Consider the following 20,512-nt stretch of genomic DNA (forward strand, 5'->3'; position numbering starts at 1 on the left):
AGTGTGCAAAAGCAGGTGATTCACAATTACAACACTTGTGATGTTGGCGTTCGCTTAATCGACCCACTTCTTTCTCTTCATTTATGTTAGTGTGAGTTGGTTTAACAAACATTAGCAGTACAAAAAGGTAGAAATAGTTCTGAGTCATCGTGTTAACTCAGGTCTTAGCATTATCTACAATCTTTATCATTAGAATGGATTACATCTTAGAAAATTTCTTTCATTCGTATTAGACGGGACACAGTTACTAAGAAGAGTACTTCCATCATTCAGGGAGGGAAAGTATAGACTCCCGTCAGCTAATTCTCTTTCGCTGAATGAATGAAGACGAAACCTACAATATTTTATCTTTCGCTTCAAAGCCATATTATTTTACTCAGAATGTCGTTTTCACGCGTCTCTCTCAATACTAGACCAATATTTTGTATGACTTAAGACTAAAGATGGATTATAAACAGAGATTTTCATACAAAACGATTACATTATATTTTTGTTCCTTTCAGTAATGTGCGGGGTGATGGTACTGGTTGAGTCGAGTAGTATTCTCTCCAAATTCCGTCCACCGGTCCTGGCGGCCCCATAGGTAGTGACCGAACGCCGCGTCAGTCTGCGCCAATGACGTCATTCAATGTGGTACGGAGGGGTGTGTGGCGAGCCCACCGCTCTCCCGCCATTGTCACTTTTCTCAGCGTGGAGCCGCTACTACTCAGTCAAGCAACTCCTCAGTTGGGATCATGAGGCTGAGTGAGTGTGTGTGTGTGTGTGTGTGTGTGTGTGTGTGTGTGTATTGAACCGGGGACCTATAAACGACGGAGAGGCTTCGTCCCGCCGTAGCCCTCAGTGGTTCATAGCCCCATAACAGGCCACAGCAGTCCATCCACACCATCACCGCCCCACACCGAACCCAGGGTTACTGTGACCCCAGTGGACCCCTCCCACCCCACCCCTGGAACGTCTCATACCAGACGAGTGTAACCCCAAATGTTTGCGTGGTAGAGTAATTATGGTGTACGCGTGTGTGGAGACAGTGTTTGCACAGCAATTGTCGACATAGTGTAACTGAGGCGGATTAACGGGAACCAGCCCGCATTTGACGAGACAGATGGATAACCGCCTTGAAAACCATTCACAGGCTGGCCGGCACACCGGACCCCGACACAAAACTGCCGGGCGGATTCGTCGGGTCACGCCTTCCCGCTCGCGAAGCAGCGCGTTAGACCGCGTGGCTAGCCGGGCGGGCTAGACCGAGTGTACCCACGAACGAAAATTTGTAACCTCCCCCTCACTTATCGACCTTAATGACAGTGAAAAATTAAACCGCGTGTACCTAATGGAAATTTGGGAAAAGCAATCGTCACCGAAGTTAATCTGTCGGTAAAGAGGGAGGAAAGGGTTACATCTAAATGAAAGGAAAAATGCAAATGAAACTGGTGGAAATTAATTTTGAAAAGGGGTAAAGTTAATAAAGAAAGTAAATGTGCGACCGTTACGTTAACAATTAACTAGCGGTAATTAGATATTTGAGATTTGGGGGAAATTACAGTCGCCAGTCCTAAGGACAATTACTATAGTAACTGAAAAAGAAAGGTTATTACACATGTAATTAGCACTAGAAGCGTGGCAACTGAAGGTTGACACGTGTAGTGTGAAAACTGAAAGTTTGCCAGAAGTAATAAATTTCGCTACACTCTGACTTAATTTAGCAAAAGAATTAATAAAACCGGAAAATCGAAAGTTAATTTAGTGACTGAAGTTAATAGTGAGCTTTCTTTCTGAAGCACATCGAAATTCAGTAAAAAACGGTTAATCTTGGACTACCTCAACAATCATTTCAAAAGCTACTTGAATCTACGCGATTTAGAAATAAGAGATTTAACTTTGAACTTGAATTAAATGATTCTGAACAATTAACAATAGTAAAATTTAGTACGTACCAAGCTGAGCTGCAGTCACAGGTAAGCTAAAATACGGTAACAAAACTCGCACTCTTAATTTGTGCTTGTGTAATCTAAATATTGTAGCCAGCTATGAATACTTTAACTGAACTTTGAAATTGAAGCAGTGAAATCCAATTATATTACTTTAATGCTGGCGTTTGAATTTCAACGACACTCGGGTTCATTTCGGAAAAGGAAGGGACCCTGCTTGACAATGCAATTGGGACAATGAGCAACAAAGGTTCATGCTTGCTGTAATTTTGTGATGCAACAATTTTAAAAGTTTGAAAAGCTGAGGTCTGCCATACAGTTCTAAAACTTTACGTGCTTCCAGTCTTCCTTGTTGGTTGATTGAAGGTTTGAAGCCGTCGATTGAGGAGGTGGCGACAGTCACTCATTGTCGGCCGTCGCTGTTGCAGAAGCTGGATGTTGGCGCGCCTTCTTCTCGACACGGTCACCAGACGAAACGGGCTCTTGATGTGCGCCAGCTAATGCTTCCCGTCCGCGACACCATGTCAGAAACTATCATCGCAAGTCGAGCGCAATTACATGCTGCCAAATCCCGAAAGCGCGGCAACTCGCGGGAGCTTCACACAACACACCTGCTCCACTCGCTACTCCAGCCAGACCCCCTCTGCCCTCGCTCCACGCGACAGAGTTAACACTACCAAAGATCCTAAACACTCTGGTTCTCCACACGACCTATCGACGTATTCGTTCGATAGCATAGTTTTCCCTAGGCAAGACCCAGCGTAAAAATACAATTAATATTTACAAAACAACCAATTATACATCGACATAAATGCAAACAGTAAAACAATTACAATATATAAAGAGACAGAAATGTCATATCTTGAGGTAACAAAACAAGGAAAAAAAATTATAGTACAATAGATGGAATTAGGAGGATATGCATTTCCGGCGTTACAAATTCCCTGGGTATCTGTGGAGAAGCCGTACTGACCCGTAGTTCCTGAGGAGGGCCAGCAGCCTTTCCAATAGTTGTAGGGGCAACAGTCTGGATGATTGAGCCTTGTAACATAGCCAACATGATGTTGCGAACGGCTGAAAGCAAGGAAAAACTATAGTCTTTTTTCCGAGGGTATGCTGCTCTACGTTTGGTTTAAGGATGGGATACTCTTAAGTAAAGTATTCTGGAGATAAAATGGTCCCCCATTGGGATCTCCAGACGGGAACTACTCAGGAAGATGTCATCATAGAGAAATACAAAAGTGGCATTCTATGGGTCAGAGTGCATGGAATTGCCTAAGTAGGTTAGAGAATTTAAAAGGAGAAATGGATAGGCTGAAGTTCAATAAAGTGGGAATCTGTGAAATGCGATGACAAGAAGAAGACTTCTGGTCAGGTGAGTACAGAGTTATAAACACTAAATCAGGTACGAGTAGGCCTAATGATGATTAAGAAAATAGGAATGCGGATAAATTGCTATGAACAACATAGCGACACGTTATCGTAAAAAAGTTACATGCAAAGCGAACATCCACAACAGCAGTACATGTTTATATGCCATATAGTTCCGCAGATGATAAAGTGATTGAAGGAATGTATATTGACATAAAAAAATTATTCAGATAGTTAATGGAGCCGAAAATTTAATTCAGGTGGGATGCTTGAATTCGGTAATAGGAGAAGGAAGAGAAGGAAAAATAGTACGAGAAAATGAACTGGGGCGAGAGGGAGGGAGAAGGAAGGGAAATAAATGAAACAGGAAGTCACCTGTTTGAGTTCTGCACGCAGCGTATGGAAATGAATGAAACACGATGTCAGCTGGTTGAATTTTTCACGCAGTGTAAATTAATCACCACAAACACAGTTTGTACCCAGAGAACAGATCTGGAGACACTGGAAGGTTTCGCATTGATTACAAAAGGTGTGAGGGGTGTAAGTGCCGACATTTCTATGACTGTGTACTGAGCAACATTGCGTCAGTATTTATGTCATTTGAACACTAATGGTTATAGGGGTAGTAACTTCAAGAGTACATGTGGCAAGAGCAAGCCGTTAATGCTTATTTTCCCCTGTGCAACGCGTCAGGTGTTGAAGTGTGGACCCTTGAACGCGAAATGGTTAGTCTATACTGACAAGGGTAGTCTGTTTAGTGTTGCAGTTACGATCATGCAGGAAACATAAGGTAGTAAATGATGTTACGTGCTTGCTGGAACGCAGTTTGACGCAGAGAAAAAACAACCAACACACTGACGTATATAAATATTAAGGTACCACACTAAAAATACGAGGGAAGTTCAATAAGTAATGCAACACATTTTTTTTCTCGGCCAATTTTGGTTGAAAAAACCTGAAATTTCTTGTGGAATATTTTCAAACATTCCCGCTTCGTCTCGTATAGTTTCATTGACTTCCGACAGGTGGCAGCGCTGTACGGAGCTGTTAAAATGGCGTCTGTAACGGATGTGCGTTGCAAACAACGGGCAGTGATCGAGTTTCTTTTGGCGGAAAACCAGGGCATCTCAGATATTCATAGGCGCTTGCAGAATGTCTACGGTGATCTGGCAGTGGACAAAAGCACGGTGAATCGTTGGGCAAAGCGTGTGTCATCATCGCCGCAAGGTCAACCAAGACTGTCTGATCTCCCGCGTGCGGGTCGGCCGTGCACAGCTGTGACTCCTGCAATGGCGGAGCGTGCGAACACACTCGTTCGAGATGATCGACGGATCACCATCAAACAACTCAGTGCTCAACTTGACATCTCTGTTGGTAGTGCTGTCACAATTGTTCACCAGTTAGGATATTCAAAGGTTTGTTCCCGCTGTTCCCGCTGGGTCATGTGGCTGAGGGTGACAATTTCTTGTCAAAGATTGTTACAGGCGATGAAACATGGGTTCATCACTTCGAACCTGAAACAAAACGGCAATCAATGGAGTGGCGCCACACCCACTCCCCTACCAAGAAAAAGTTTAAAGCCATACCCTCAGCCGGTAAAGTCATGGTTACAGTCTTCTGGGACGCTGAAGGGGTTATTCTGTTCGATGTCCTTCCCCATGGTGAAACGATCAACTCTGAAGTGTATTGTGCTACTCTTCAGAAATTGAAGAAACGACTTCAGCGTGTTCGTAGGCACAAAAATCAGAACGAACTTCTCCTTCTTCATGACAACGCAAGACCTCACACAAGTCTTCGCACCCGAGAGGAGCTCACAAAACTTCAGTGGACTGTTCTTCCTCATGCACCCTACAGCCCCGATCTCGCACCGTCGGATTTCCATATGTTTGGCCCAATGAAGGACGCAATCCGTGGGACGCACTACGCGGATGATGAAGAAGTTATTGATGCAGTACGACGTTGGCTCCGACATCGACCAGTGGAATGGTACCGTGCAGGCATACAGGCCCTCATTTCAAGGTGGCGTAAGGCCGTAGCATTGAATGGAGATTACGTTGAAAAATAGTGTTGTGTAGCTAAAAGATTGGGGAATAACCTGGTGTATTTCAATGCTGAATAAAACAACTCCTGTTTCAGAAAAAAAATGTGTTGCATTACTTATTGAACTGCCCTCGTATTTGCGCTTATACTCGTTACACTCTGTAGAATGGTAAGATAAAGATTTCGAAACCGCATTTAAAACAGTAATAAGGAGGAGTAAAATCTGATTATAATTAATTGGTTTTCGACTGCAGATTAAAACCGACTTAACTGTAGAAGTGTATGAACCTAAGAACATGGGACATAGATAAGTTGAAACAACCACAGGTTGTTGAGATTAGAAGGAAGCATTAGACAGCGACTGACTGAAAAAGGGGCAAGAATGCAACAGAAGACGAATGGGCGGCCTTGGGAAATGAAATAGTGAAGGAGACAGAAGATCAAATAAGCAAAAAGACAAAGCCCATTGCAAACTCTTGGATAACACCTGAGATACTAAATGTAATTGACGAAAGGAAAATTATAAAAACGTAGCTGTTGGACGATCACATTTCATTCGCACCCTGTAACCAGACGAGCCAGCCTGCTGTCTCCAAATTCTGCAGACAGGGCCACAGTATGGTATGGCTGAAGTAGTGCGATACAAGCCACCAGCCTGGCACATTGGATAGCTTGATTACCTCGAGAAGCCGACTGACTGGGCCCGTACATGACAGAAAGCGGCGCCTTTTCATAGAAACCCCTGGTGGAGATAGTATAAATAATTGACGCCCCAGCCACATTTAACTGTTGTCGCCTGGTGCCCGCACAGAGAATGCCCAAGCCAGCCGCCAACTCATTGTCGGTCACCTAGCCTCATCTACATCTAGCCGCTGCTCTATGGGCAGCCCCTAGTCTTGATGCTGGCGGGTCCTGAACTGGCGCCTTGACGCTGCTGCCTGCTGCAGGCTAACTCAGCCAACTCCTGGACTCCGTCAAGGGGTCCTCGGTTCGCAGTCCGCGCTTGGGGGCGCCTAGTTCCTGATTTATTGCTGCCGGCTGTTAGCGTTCGTCGCTTCCTCGCCTTTGCTGTTGGTGAGCCGCTCTGTCGCAGCTCCGGCCACAAGGCCTCTGACGCAAGCCAGTCTGACCTCTGGAGTCCGTGCCCCACGAGCGCACCGCTGCGCCGGTGTGGTCTGCCGCGTGGAGGCATCGCACGTCATCAACATGTCTTCTGCTGCGTGAATTCTGCTAAATAAACCTATTGCTGCTACCACTGCATTGATGAATTTGCGACGGCCGGGGAACTGGTTCTCGCGCCTAGGGTCCAGTCAATCTTACTGCAACGTCATCCAGGAAGTTATGGGCTCAATGACGCTCGGACTATTCTGACGAGTAATAAAGCAAACGAATCAGGCAAAAGCGAGTACAGACGTCCAAAAAATGTGTTGATCTCGGGTGGTCACAACAGTAATACGTCGACTAGGAAGCGGGAGACAGACCAGGGTAGCTGGGCACAATACAAGATATCAGTAGGCAGTAATCAAACGCGTTTACTTATCTTTTGATAAGCTGTCATGCAGAAGGTAACAAGTGTTTCCAATCCCTGAATAAGGTCTTTTGTCAACTCAACAGTAAACTGACTTTCTAGCTGCTGTGGTTCTCCCACACCTAACAGCCGCTGTCCCGTGGAGCTGAGCTGTCGACGAGGAGACGATCTACGCTCACGAACTGGCCCCGAGCGCTATCTTCGGTGCCCTTTATGCCAGCGCCGGGGGCGCCAGTGATGTGTATTCTGCCCTGAGTGAGGAGGTGCGGCGCCTGGTTTGCGTGTACTGAATCGCTGGCGCCACCCATCGGGGTGGGCCGATACTGACTTTCGCGCTGCCGGGCTTTTGACGGCAAGCGTACGAGTGGCGTCTTACGATGACATCACAAAATTGAATTCACAGGAAGTGCGAAATGGCACAGCAGGAATGGCTAGACGAGAATTGCAATACATGGGTCTAACTAAGTTTTAAAAAAAACCCAAAGACTGAAGGACAAGTGCAAGACTTTAATGGGGTAGTACGTCAAACTGGCCGACTTGGAGCAGGAGAGGCACAACAGGACATTTTAATTTCCACTGTCTATACTTTTACAAATAAATTCATAAAACTTTGTGAGCATGACCAGGAAGGATTCAGGATTCACACATCATTTTACCGATTATGTGCAGATCTACCGTGGTGTTTTTTAGGTTATTACTCCTTCTCATTCCGAGAAAAAATGTAACACTATTTTTTTTCCTTTCAGGAAAGATGAGGCTGCCCTTCACTGGAACACTGCAGTACATCGCAGCGTTTACTGGTAAGCATCTGAAAATTACTTTCCTGAATGCTATAAAATAATGGAGTCGATGAGGTAACAACATGTAATCGATTCGACAGGAGAAGTTCTTTTCTTTGTAATGAAAATGTTAGAATCCAGATTTAGCGTCTTTCCGTCAGTCTTTTCTTATTTCTGAAATCGTTTAGAATCCACTTTAGAGAAGAGAAAGAAGACTAGCCATATGATTCTAAGTAATATACCTGATCAATGTAAGAGAGGAGCTTATTATTGAAGGTACAACTGTTTGCTGCACACTGAATTAAACGAAGTAACTATTGTAACTGATCAGTATTTATTACGGAAGCAATGCCGACCTTCAAAACAGTATCAGAATTTGGAAGAACATGCAGATGAGGAACGGAGTATCATCTAAACAAGATTAAACTTACGACAAATTGGAAATTGTTTATGACCAAGTGTAGTGTTTTATCATGAGAAATTTCAAATGAGTTTTCATTTAGAGTGCTTAAATAATCATGGTAGAGCTGCTGTTTCCAACCGTCATGTACATCCAGTGAATATAAAGTAGAGGCTTGAGTCATGCAAGGAGCGTAAAATGTAGACTGTCGACCAGTGGAAACAAGTTATGAGGTCCAACTAAATTCAGTTTACATAGTTCCCTGTCACAGGGGGTGCACATGTATGCGCAGCCCCGTATTTACGCACGATCCACATGGGCCCGGGCCCAGGGTGGCAAATTCTTATGGGTGGCAAAATTTTGAGCACACAAATTTACGTTGTGCAGAAAAAAAAACGTAGCAGTGGTTGAGGGGATTATTAGGTTCGTTCGAGTTAGATCGAAACCGTTTCGTTTCCAGTTAGGTCGAAACCGTTTGGTGCTTTTAATATTACTTTTCCCCCAGTTTCATTAATCTGGTGAAGTTTTGACATAACGTAATCGTGAATATGGACGGCAGGAAACGTCTCAGTGGCACAGGCTACAGAAAATAAGTTGAAGAAAGGAAGAAGAGGGAAAAGGAAATATTAGATCAAACCCCAAAGCTACAAACGCTAGATTCTCTACCTGCAAGTACTTCCTCTCATGCGAACTGGACAACTACAAATGGTTCACAGCGCAGCAGCAGCGGTGTTGAAAGGCCCGACGATAGTGACTCTGAAATTGGTAACACACATACGAACAACTCCACAGAAAGTGAACCAGGGTTGGGGCGAGGGGAAGTGTCATCAGATTTTACTGTTGATAAAGATCCTTTCTTTTGGGAAATCAGTGATAAAACACGAGGTCACGTAGTACAATGCGGGTTTAATCAGAATAGAAACTGTGATTCTGTGAAGTCAAAGCGTGCATATTCTGATAAACGAAGATTTATGTTTAAGGATTTGTGAAAGGAAATTGTTGAATGGAGACATTGTGCAACGCGATTACTTGATTTACTCACCCAGTCAGGGATTACTTTACTGTGCACCATTTAAACTGTTTGGGGGTTCATCCCAGTACGCTACAAGTGGCTTTAGTCATTGGGAACACGCTAATCAAAGGGTGACTGAACATGAAAATTCCAGTGCACATCGCGATGTGTTGTAACTTTCAGACAAAGGGGAAATACTATGTGCAGCTACAAGTATTGGAGAAGGTAGTGGCTGTAGTGAAAAATCAAGGGGATTGCCATTTCGTGGAAATGAAGAACAGTTTGGTTCCTTAAGGAATGGCAATGTGTTTAGAGCTGATAGCTGAATCTGATCATTTCTTAGCAACTCATATAACTGAAAATGGAAAACAGGGTAAAGGAAACAACTCATATTTACCATTTAGCACTTATGAAGAAATTATCAATATTATAGGGAAGACTGTCACAGAAACGACTGTTATTGAATCAGAAGCTACAGGGATATTGCAAAGAGCTTAACTCTAAAAATATCGCATTCATGCCTGCAATATGGGGGATTATTTTGGAACGTTTGAGTGCAGTGAGTACAGCCCTACAGCCAGAAGAAGATGACATATCTGCAGTACTGGAACTTTATACTTCACTTCTGACTTTCATTGACGAGTCTTTTGAAGTGTACAAAAAGTTGGCAGAGAGAAAATTGGAGATCATGTAACATCCTCTGCTAGTCAATGAAACTCAAGAAAAACCCGTGAAGAAACGAAAGAAATTCTTTGATGACTCAGACTCTGGGTCAGAAAATGAAACAGTGGTTTGCAAATCCGAAGGTGACGTACTGAAGACCACTTATTTAATTATATTGAATAGACTATCCGCAGAGCTCAAAAACTGCCTTCGTGTCTACAAAGAGTTTCCTGAAAAGTTCTTTTTCTTAATCAGTTTGATGGAAATGGACTCTGATGAAATGTATAATACTGAAAAACAGCTGCAGCATATTTACTCAGGGGACATAGAGGATTCTTTTGGAACACAATGTGCCCATCTCAAAAGCTTCCTTTTGAGTTGTAGATATGAGAATGGTCCTTCTTTACCAGTCTTAAATAAAATGCTAACAGAGAAATATCTCTTTGATATTTATCCAAAAATCAGTATCGCTGTGCAAATTTATTTGACCGCAGCAGCGACGAACTGCTTTGCTGAACGATCCTCCTCAGTTCTTGGAAAGGTTAAGAACTACTTGCTTGCTTCTCAGACTCAAGATGGTTTGAATCACTTGGCTGTATTAGCAATAGAAAATAATCTGACTGTGAAACTGGACTTTGAAAATATGATAAATGTGTTTGCCGATAATAAAGCAAGAGGAAACCATTGAACTGTGATATTCTTTGTTGATATAATAATCAATTACCATAATTCCATATATATATATATATATATATATATATATATATATATATATATATATATATATATATACAGGGTGAGTCACCTAACGTGTTACCGCTGGATATATTTCGTAAACTACATCAAATACTGACGAACCGATTCCACAGACCGAAAGTTAGGAGAGGGACTAGTGTAATTGGTTAATACAAACCATACAAAAATGCACGGAAGTATGTTTTTTAACACAAACCTACGTTTTTTTAAATGGAACCACGTTAGTTTTCTTAGCACATCTGAACATATAAACAAATACGTAATCAGTTCCGTTTGTTGCATTGTAAAATGTTAATTACATCCGGAGATATTGTAACCTAAAGTTGACGCTTGAAACCTCCGACGTTCAGTTGCGTGTTGTAACAAACAGATGCAACATACATCGCGTTTCTACAGAATGATCTGCCAACGTTGCTCGGAAATGTCCCACTGGAAACGCGTCGACGTATGTGGTATCAGCATGATGGTGCACCTGCACATTCCGCAATTAACACTAGGCTGACCCTTGACAGGATGTTCGACGGGCGTTTCATAGGACGTGGAGGACGCATAAATTGGCCAGCCCGTTCTCCTGATCTTGCACATCTGGACTTCTTTCTGTGGGGTACGTTAAAGGAGAATGTGTACCGTGATGTGCCTACAACCCTGCGGCGACATTACACCAAATGTACTGCGGCGTGTACGACATTTATTACGCCAGAGATTGCAATTGTGTGCAGGAAATGATGGCCACCCACAAATTGAACATCTATTGGCCTGACATGTCGGGACACACTCTATTCCACTCCGTAATTGAAAACGGAAACCACGTGTGTACGTGTACCTCACCCCTCATGGTAATGTACATGTGCGTCAGTGAGAAAGACCAATAAAAAGGTGTTAGCATGTGGACGTAATGTGCTGTTCCAGTCTCTTCTGTACCTAAGGTCCATCACCGTTTCCTTTGGATCCCTACGTAATTACGGTGCTCTCCGATACACACGATCGAACAGCGGAGGAGTGGTACTCAAGCGTCAACTTTAGTTTACAATATCTCCGGATGTAATTAACATTTTACAATGCAAGAAACGGCACTGATTACGTATTTGTTTATATGTTCAGATGAGCTAACAAAACTAACGGGGTTCCATTTAAAAAAACGTAGGTTTGTGTTAAAAAACATACTTCCGTGCATTTTTTTATGGTTTGTATTAACCAATTACACTAGCCCCTCTCTCCACGTTCGGTCTGTGGAATCGATTCGTCAGTATTTGATGTGGTTTACGAAATATATCCAGCGGTAATGTTAGGTGACTCACCATATATATATATATATATATATATATATATATATATATATATATATATATATTGAAACGTCCCCTTTTGACAATTTTACATGTGAAACGTCCACTTAGAACAATTGTACAAGACTGTGCTTAACCTGGCACACAATAATTTTAGCGCAACGCAATCTGACTATCATAAATCCCTGCAAAAGAATGGCCCTGACAAACATTAAACTATACCTTTCACAAATCACTTACCTCACAAAAATCTTCGCTGCTCGAACTACTGCAATACAGCGAGTGCCACTACTGCCAGCTAAATAAAAGATTCAAACTACTGAAGGCACTAACTACTGATAGGGATAGTTAGCAAATGAAAGATTTTAATAGAGAACAAACACTGTATTTACCTTAATATTCATAATTCACATCCAGTATTACAAAACTCCGCCATCTCTCTCCCCACATCCACCACTGCTGGCGGCTCACCTCCAACTGCGCAACGCAATCTGCTGTTCACATCCAGCTACAGCAGTTCATGACAACAATGGCAGGCAACAATGCAAACTAGCCACATACTGCACACAGCACAGCCAGTGATTTTCATACAGAGAGCGCTACGTAACGTTACCCATATAAAAATCTAAACAGCCTACTTACATAGCCCCCATGCTCCCCACAAAAAATTTTACAAAATATTTTTGGGCAGTGGCCAATAAAGATTTGATAAAATTTTTCATAATTACAATAACAAAGATATCAAATGCACACACTTATTTATACAATGTTGGTCAAAAGCTAAAATTTTCTCACAGTCAATAAAGACAGTCCTGATCATTCACCACAGTAAAACTGCCGTTTCTTTTATCAAAGTCTGAGCAATAAAGACAATGCACATGGAAGTAGTGGATGTCCATGCAGTCTTGAAGAAGTAGTGTTGTCCTTCTAACAGAAAGACAGTGCTGACTCTTGACATGCTGACAGGTAATGGGCCACAACAGAGCAAACCCACAGCAGAGTCAGTCGACGTTTTGAAGAAGATTGGTAGGTAGGTCATCACAGAGCAGACCCACTGTAGTCCTGGTAGAAAGTGTGGACAGGCCCACTGTAGTCCTTGTAGAGATGATGGTATTGGTGGGTCATCAAAGATGCAAACCCACTGTAGTCCTTGTAGAGATGGCCAGCAGCCATCTGTTGCGACTGTGCAGGTGCACAATCACCATCGAAGAGTCTTGCAGAGAAGATAGCAAGTCCATATACCCCCACTTGTGCACTCACAAAGTTTGTGGAATTGTCCTTAGAACCAGCAATGCTGTTATCCAGTCCCTTGCTGAATTAGTAACACACGTGCAAACACTAACAGTCCCTACTTCTCACATGTTGTCCATATACTATGACCAACAGAAATGTGTGCAGTGAAATGAATGCGTACAAGTTACTTAATTTGATTAACTGGCGTCAATTACAATTATATAACATAAGAATACAATTACAAAGATACAAAATACATCATTAAAAACATAACAATACAGATAATATTTGTAGTAATAGGGGCTTTACAAAAGAATAGAAATAAACATATACATCAGTGTTACAGGAATGATGACATGAGTACATACATAAAAGATCAGAATAACTTTTGAAACGTCAACTTCACACATGAGCATTAAAACAAAACAGAATAAATAATGTCTAAGCATCTTTACAAAGAAAATAACAGAATATTAGAAAAATTCTACAACATAGCTCTCATCAGCTAAACACATAAAGACAGGAAAAACACAAATACACACGGGTACCCAAACACATAGTGGGATAACACCAAAAGGAAAGGACAACACACAATTACATATTTGGAAAAAGCAGCAAAGAGGAAAGGACAGGGTTTGGTTTACTGCAGTATTTTGCTTGGAGATCTCCCTTCATTTCATAGATCGTTCGTCTTATTTCAACCTTTGCTTCCACCAAAAAAATCCTATCCAAGCATGCTTTCTGTATTGATGTGTTCACATATTTCTTACCTCATTATTTATTTCCAAGATAATTCTACCTATACCTCCTTCCTGTATTCTATTCATATTTCTTTCAAAATAATTATTTCTGATTGTACAATACTCATTGGGGCCCAAATCTTTCTTCGCAATGCATTCTTTACCTATTCTCCATAGTCAGTTTCTTATATAGTCTACCCCCTCTTAAGCTAACTTAAATCTACTGAGCTCAGATATATATACCAAGGGACGAGGCAATGCAGCAAAAAAAAAAAATAATTAACACAAACATCAATGACAAAATATAGAAATGGCAAAGCAAGCAGCATAAATTAGCAAAGCAAGTGCAATATTACAACTAATATAAGGCAATGCAGGAAACAAGAAAAACTAGCTTAGAAGAGTAACACAAAGTCAAATTCAGTAACACTATGCCTGACAAACAGCAGCAACTTATACCTAAACATGACATAGCTCAAGCAGAAAAAATATTACAGGAAAAACAACAATGCAGACAAGGGAAATGCATATTCACATCTTAATGTCTATGTAATTAAAGTGGTGCACCACAACAACTGATTGTAAAAAAATATTACCATGTACCTGAAAAGAAAATTAAGTGTTACTGTTATTAGTTACTTCTTATTGTTCTTTCCTTTCCAAGTGCTCCTTTTTTAAAGAATGTGGATTACAAAATTATCATTTAATAGATCTGTTGACAGAAAGAGTTCACATTAGCAAATGCATCTCATTTTATAAAAGCAATGCTGCAACACAGCTGGAAACCAGATATCAAATGAAATAAGCAATTACGCAAACCAAAGCATAAAAATATCATTCAGTAGTCATGTGACATTTCATTTCATAAGTTAATTGCTCTCAACTCTCGTACAAAGACTCTTGTCATAATCAGGTGTGCAGATGTAAAAATATTTCTTGTCATTTTGTTAGGCATTTCAGTAAATATCATAAATTTTTAAGTAACGAGGGTGTCGCATTAGCGATGAAAGGCACATCCTAATGGCTTATTCTCCAGGTGTTTGACACAGCTGTGTGCCCACAACGCATTACAAAAATCATATGTTTTCAAGTAACGAGCGTGTCGCATTAGCGATGCCCTCTACAAAGGAATGTCATTAACAGTGGTATAGGCCTCTCTTTGTCCTTCTCTTCCACCTGTGCCTCTGGCACACCCTAATGGCTTTCTTTTCTACCTGAGCGTCTGAAAAGGCTTGTTCTCCAGGTGTCTGACACACCTGGGTGCCCACGTCGCATTATGTGCAGGTGGTCACTTAACTTTCTTACGGAAATATTTACGACAGCAGTTTTCGCTACAGTGACAGTCTCATATACAAAATTTCACAGGTCAAGAATTAGCGTTGCAAATGTGTAGAAACAAAATGCTATTGATATGACAGTGTCCAAAAAATTTTCGTCTTCATTGTGATACATTCACGCATTTACACACATTTCATAACTCTTAAAGTACGATTCTTGGTTTCAAACATCCTTTTTCACAAGTCAAGAGTCCCTAACTACTATTCATTATTCATATACATATAAACAGGTAATCACCTTCCTCATATATGGTAGCATCATCTTATTGACATAAACATACCTCAACAGCATAATACACATCGTCGTCGTAAAAATAACATCATAACACCTCAGTCAAATGTCAAAAACGTCGTAGCTTCTTCCAATGATTTCAAAACCTAAAGAAAATTCTCTGTTCATTTCGGTAGTGTCATCTACCTCAAACGTACTTTAAAAATTATGATCTCATACCAAAATACATCATTCAAAGCTCTCATAGTATCACAATGGTACCAAAAAAATATGAACAGTGCAAAAGGTACAGACAAAGTGCAATTTCTTAAGTGTGAAGTAATCCAACTCTGTAATTGCGTAAACATGTGTCACTGACGTAGTAAAAGGATGTTTGTTTCTCTGTTAAATGATCAGATAGGTGTGTAATTTATGTGTTAGAGAAATATGGTACCGATGTGTAAAGTTGTACAAGCAAATACCATATTAGCTAGGGCTCCTTGTGCTTGCCAAACACATGGTACACAAAGTAGGCGTGTACCCCCCTGAGGTTTATTGTAATTATACCCTCAGGTGTTACAGATTACAGCAATGGAATGAAATGTATCACGAAAAACTTTCTTTGTAATTCAAAAATCTTTAAAAATAAATGTTTTAAGTACAAAATTAATCACTCAAATACGTGTCCAGTAGCGCTAAATGTGCGTCTTGCTCTAAGATAATCTCTGGGAAGTGTCGTAGTTATTGTCCTCCGAAAGCTAAGTTCTGCAGAAGTCAATGTACTTACCTCATGATAAACAAAGTGAAATGCTTTGCGTATAGATAACTTAGTTATTACGCTTATTGCCGTGATGAAGAAAGTACTGTGCTGTAACGTATTGTTGTGCTACAGAAAAGGCTGTCTCCTTGTAGCAATAGCACAAAAGTCACCACTAAAACATGTCTCACTTTATAGAAGAATTCAGAAAAACTGTGCAGATATCAAACAGATACACCGCAAAAGCAACATTGTAAATTGTCACTCATTAGTAACGTCGTGATATAATCGTGTAGCTGTCACACAAACCAACCACTGTGTCATCTGGCATTTCACAGAAAGCACCTCAAATCCAGAATCCACTCGTATGCAAACCAAAATGTTGCATGTTAACAGTTTCTCAGAGTGACAAATAGTACAAGTAGCGTGAAGTGAAAATTGCAAAGACTAAGTTAAAAAGCAGATTATCTGTCAATAAATGGTTTTACATGAGAAATGTGGTGTAAACCTTTACTCTTCCTAGTACGCAGAGTTTCAACTTGAATGCAATTATCATGCGGTATTCGTCCGTAAAGAATACGGGAATTTTGCTCAAGGTTAGCGTCAATGTTATTTTTCTCGGAGCCAGCCGGTGCACGCAGCTGCCTGCGGTGCGAGTCATTGTCTGTTTCTTTGTTGGCGCGCGCCGTTATTGGGATTAGGAGGCCTAACTTCCATAAATTCGCCTTGCCGAGAGGGCCCAGCTCTGTTTAAAACTCGCCAGTTCTGATGCAGTTCAGGTCTGTCGTTACGATCATATCGTCTGTCGTCATGTCGGTAGTTTACATAGTTTCTTGTTTGTCGGTCATGTGGTGGAGAATTTCTGCCTGAGTCGTAACAGCGTGCTGGACCGTTGCGTCTAAAGTTATTCTGTCTCCCTTGATAATAATTGTTTTGGTTCCCATATTGTCTGTTTCTCTGATTGTCTCTGTGATAGTCATTACCGCGGAAAGGTGATCTTTCCCTATAACTATTACTACTCTGCCAACGGTTGTCATACGGGTGGTGCCTGTTTTGGTCACGATTTGCGTTGTAAGAATAGCCTTGTCGTGTCCAGTTATTGTTTCTTTCATCGCGGAATTGCGACGGATGTGACCTGTAGTTGTTGTGTTCCTGTTTTCGCGTTACGCGATTTTCAGTGTCAATTTCCAGTTCTTGTAACAGTCCCTGAAAAGCTTCAATGTCGTCTTTGCAACGTCCTGCCAAAATAATATGTCGCAAATGTTCAGGCAGTTTGATTAAGCAAATGCGGATGAGTTCTGAGGGGCTGTATGGGTTTGATAGGTACTGATTCTTGTGCAACATGTCTTCAAAATATTTGACAAGACTGGAAAATTCAGATTGTTCAAAGTGTTTCATCATCATGATGCTATGTTTTACGTGGTCTTGTGTGGCTTGAGACCAATATGCTGAGAGGAAGGCATGGTAAAATTCTCCTTCACTGTGGCAATCGTGAATGACCGATCGCATTCTTACAGCTGGTTCATTCTCTAAGTAGCCACACATAAATTCTAACCTGTGCTCCAATGACCAGTTGGGAGGGAAACAATGAGAGAATTGATGGAGCCATGCTTGTGGATGAATGTCGTTGCCAGAATTCTTAAATGTTTTGAATTTACGTGTAGTAATGAACAGCTTATAGTCAAAATCATCGTGTCGGCGAGTAGCATGTCGGTCATTGTCACGTCGTTTCGGCGGTTCCATCTCAAAATTCGGTGTCCATTGCCAATTTCTTTCATAACTTCCGAAATGCCCTGTGTTATTATTTTGTGGCTGTTCCGTATTTCTATGTCCCTCTTCCCGTATTGGAGCGCGAGTGTCCTCTGAAATATGTAATTCTTGTATTACCTGTGTCAACTGATCTTGTACTTCCCGGATTTCTCTTTTGTACTGTGTATTGATTTGATTTTGATTTTGTTTGAATTTTCTAATTTGTTCATACTCTTCTGTGTCAGTGAAGGCTATGGGTCTTGTGTCATTCAGATCATCATCTACCTTTGTAGATAAGTTAGTGACCTGATCCGAAAGTTCGGCTACTTTCTCTGATAATGAACTAATTTCCCCCATGTGTCTTTCTACTGTGTCCTTTAAGTTTTCCTGAGTTTTTGCAAGTTGCGTTACCGAATCGGTAGATGCAACTGAGTCCATTTTAGCTTGCAAGGTCTCATGATTTTCATGAACAATAGTTTGCAGTTCTTTTATGGCTGCTTCGTGATTCTGTAATGCGTTTTCATGCCGCGAAAAAATAGGCTGAAAATGCTCACAAATTTGTGTTTTTACGTCATTACAGACCTTTTGACATTTCGATTCAATGTTATGTAACTCAGTAGTTAAATCTTCACGTGTTTGTTCAAGTGTGGTGTCTAACTTCCGAAGATTTTGTTCCATTGTGTCTAACTTTTGAAGCTTTTGCTGTGTTTGTCTCTGATTTTGTTCCATTGTGTCTAACTTTTGAAGATTTTGTTCCATTGTGTCTAACTTTAGAAGATTCTGTTCCATTGTGTCTAACTTTTGAAGATTTTGTTCCGTTTGCCTCTGATTTTGTTCCATTTGTTGCATTAATTGCAATAATAATGTATTAGTGTCTGGAATCTGTTTCTCTATGCTTTTTGGCAGTGCGTTTTCACCGGCAGCATTCACATTTTGACAAGCAGAAAATGTGTCTTGACTCATTTGAGAAAACGGTGAGGACGCAAAACCTGAATCTACAGTATTTGCAAAATTGTGTCCTATCATTTCGGATTCCTGAGGTGAGCTGTTGCCGACCGATCGAGCGATAATGCTTCCCTGTTCACTACCTGTTTGACTGTCTACGCCATTGTTTGACGCCCGCTCCATTTCCCTATGCACAGTTTCCAAATTACTACTTTGAACATTAGTTAACTCATTACATGGTGGGGCCAACACACTGCTTTCGTCTTCACTGTCATTTCTTAGTTTACTTTGGAGCCGAGTGTTACGTTTTTCACACGCCATTATTGTCACAATATTTCACACGATAACACAGAAAAGCACAATTTGAATAGCAAAAATAAGAGAACACATTAACATAGCACTGAAAATAATATCTAGTTAATTGCAGCTGCGAAATACTTGGTGCAAATCTACATGCATGCCACAACTGTTTTACAGTACAACAGTGAAAGGCTGCAACTACAAAGGAGATTCCCTCTACAATTACGCACTAGCAATAAACAAAAGCTACACTAAATACACAAACTACAAGAAAAAAATCAGAAGATTCCAGTGAGGTATCCTAGGCTAAGGGTCGACATATGAAACGTCCCCTTTTGACAATTTTACATGTGAAACGTCCACTTAGAACAATTGTACAAGACTGTGCTTAACCTGGCACACAATAATTTTAGCGCAACGCAATCTGACTATCATAAATCCCTGCAAAAGAATGGCCCTGACAAACATTAAACTATACCTTTCACAAATCACTTACCTCACAAAAATCTTCGCTGCTCGAACTACTGCAATACAGCGAGTGCCACTACTGCCAGCTAAATAAAAGATTCAAACTACTGAAGGCACTAACTACTGATAGGGATAGTTAGCAAATGAAAGATTTTAATAGAGAACAAACACTGTATTTACCTTAATATTCATAATTCACATCCAGTATTACAAAACTCCGCCATCTCTCTCCCCACATCCACCACTGCTGGCGGCTCACCTCCAACTGCCCAACGCAATCTGCTGTTCACATCCAGCTATAGCAGTTCATGACAACAATGGCAGGCAACAATGCAAACTAGCCACATACTGCACACAGCACAGCCAGTGATTTTCATACAGAGAGCGCTACGTAACGTTACCCATATAAAAATCTAAACAGCCTACTTACAATATATATATATATATATATATATATATATATATATATATATATATATATACTTATTTTAAATACTGTGTTTATAATTTTGTTGCTTAATGTTTTTCAAAATTGACTAAGTTTGTTGTTGGGGGGGTGGGGGGCGAAAAAAGTTATTGGGCCTATGGGCATAACGTTATCTAAATACGGGGTTGTGTATGCGTAATATCAGTAAGGTTTTAGTCGGTCAAATTATAGTTTTCAGTTTGTCTACTGACACGCGTTTTCTGTCACTGACAGCTTGACCATTATTAATTCGCGAACATTGATACATTCCGTAAAAAGAAAAACGTGCAAGTCTCTGATGTGAGTGGGTTACGTTGCTGTTTGTAAGGTATTTAAATTATCTAGTGGATGACGTCAGAAGCTCTGTGAGACGGTTCGCGGGACATGTACACTGAAACGCCAAGGAAATTGGTATAGGCATGTGTATTCAGATATGTAAGCAGGCAGAATACGGGGCTGCGGTCGGCAACGCCTATGTAAGATACCAAGTTACTGGCGCAGTCGTTGGATCGGTTACTGCTTCTACAATGACAGATAATGAAG

At 41.0% G+C, this 20,512-nt stretch overlaps 1 protein-coding gene across 2 annotated transcripts in view; it reads left to right on the forward strand.

Annotated features, from left to right (window-relative positions):
- LOC126187588 (facilitated trehalose transporter Tret1-like) overlaps positions 1-20,512 on the forward strand; it is a 156,456-nt gene that overhangs the window by 79,970 nt on the left and 55,974 nt on the right. For both annotated transcript variants that reach the window (XM_049928768.1, XM_049928769.1), the window contains one exon: positions 7,614-7,667. In XM_049928768.1, the coding sequence (XP_049784725.1) occupies positions 7,619-7,667 (49 nt within the window). In that variant the 5' untranslated portion in view covers positions 7,614-7,618. The remainder of the gene's footprint in view (positions 1-7,613; positions 7,668-20,512) is intronic.

Source organism: Schistocerca cancellata, chromosome 5 (genome assembly GCF_023864275.1).
Source record: "Schistocerca cancellata isolate TAMUIC-IGC-003103 chromosome 5, iqSchCanc2.1, whole genome shotgun sequence".
NCBI lineage: Eukaryota > Metazoa > Arthropoda > Insecta > Orthoptera > Acrididae > Schistocerca > Schistocerca cancellata.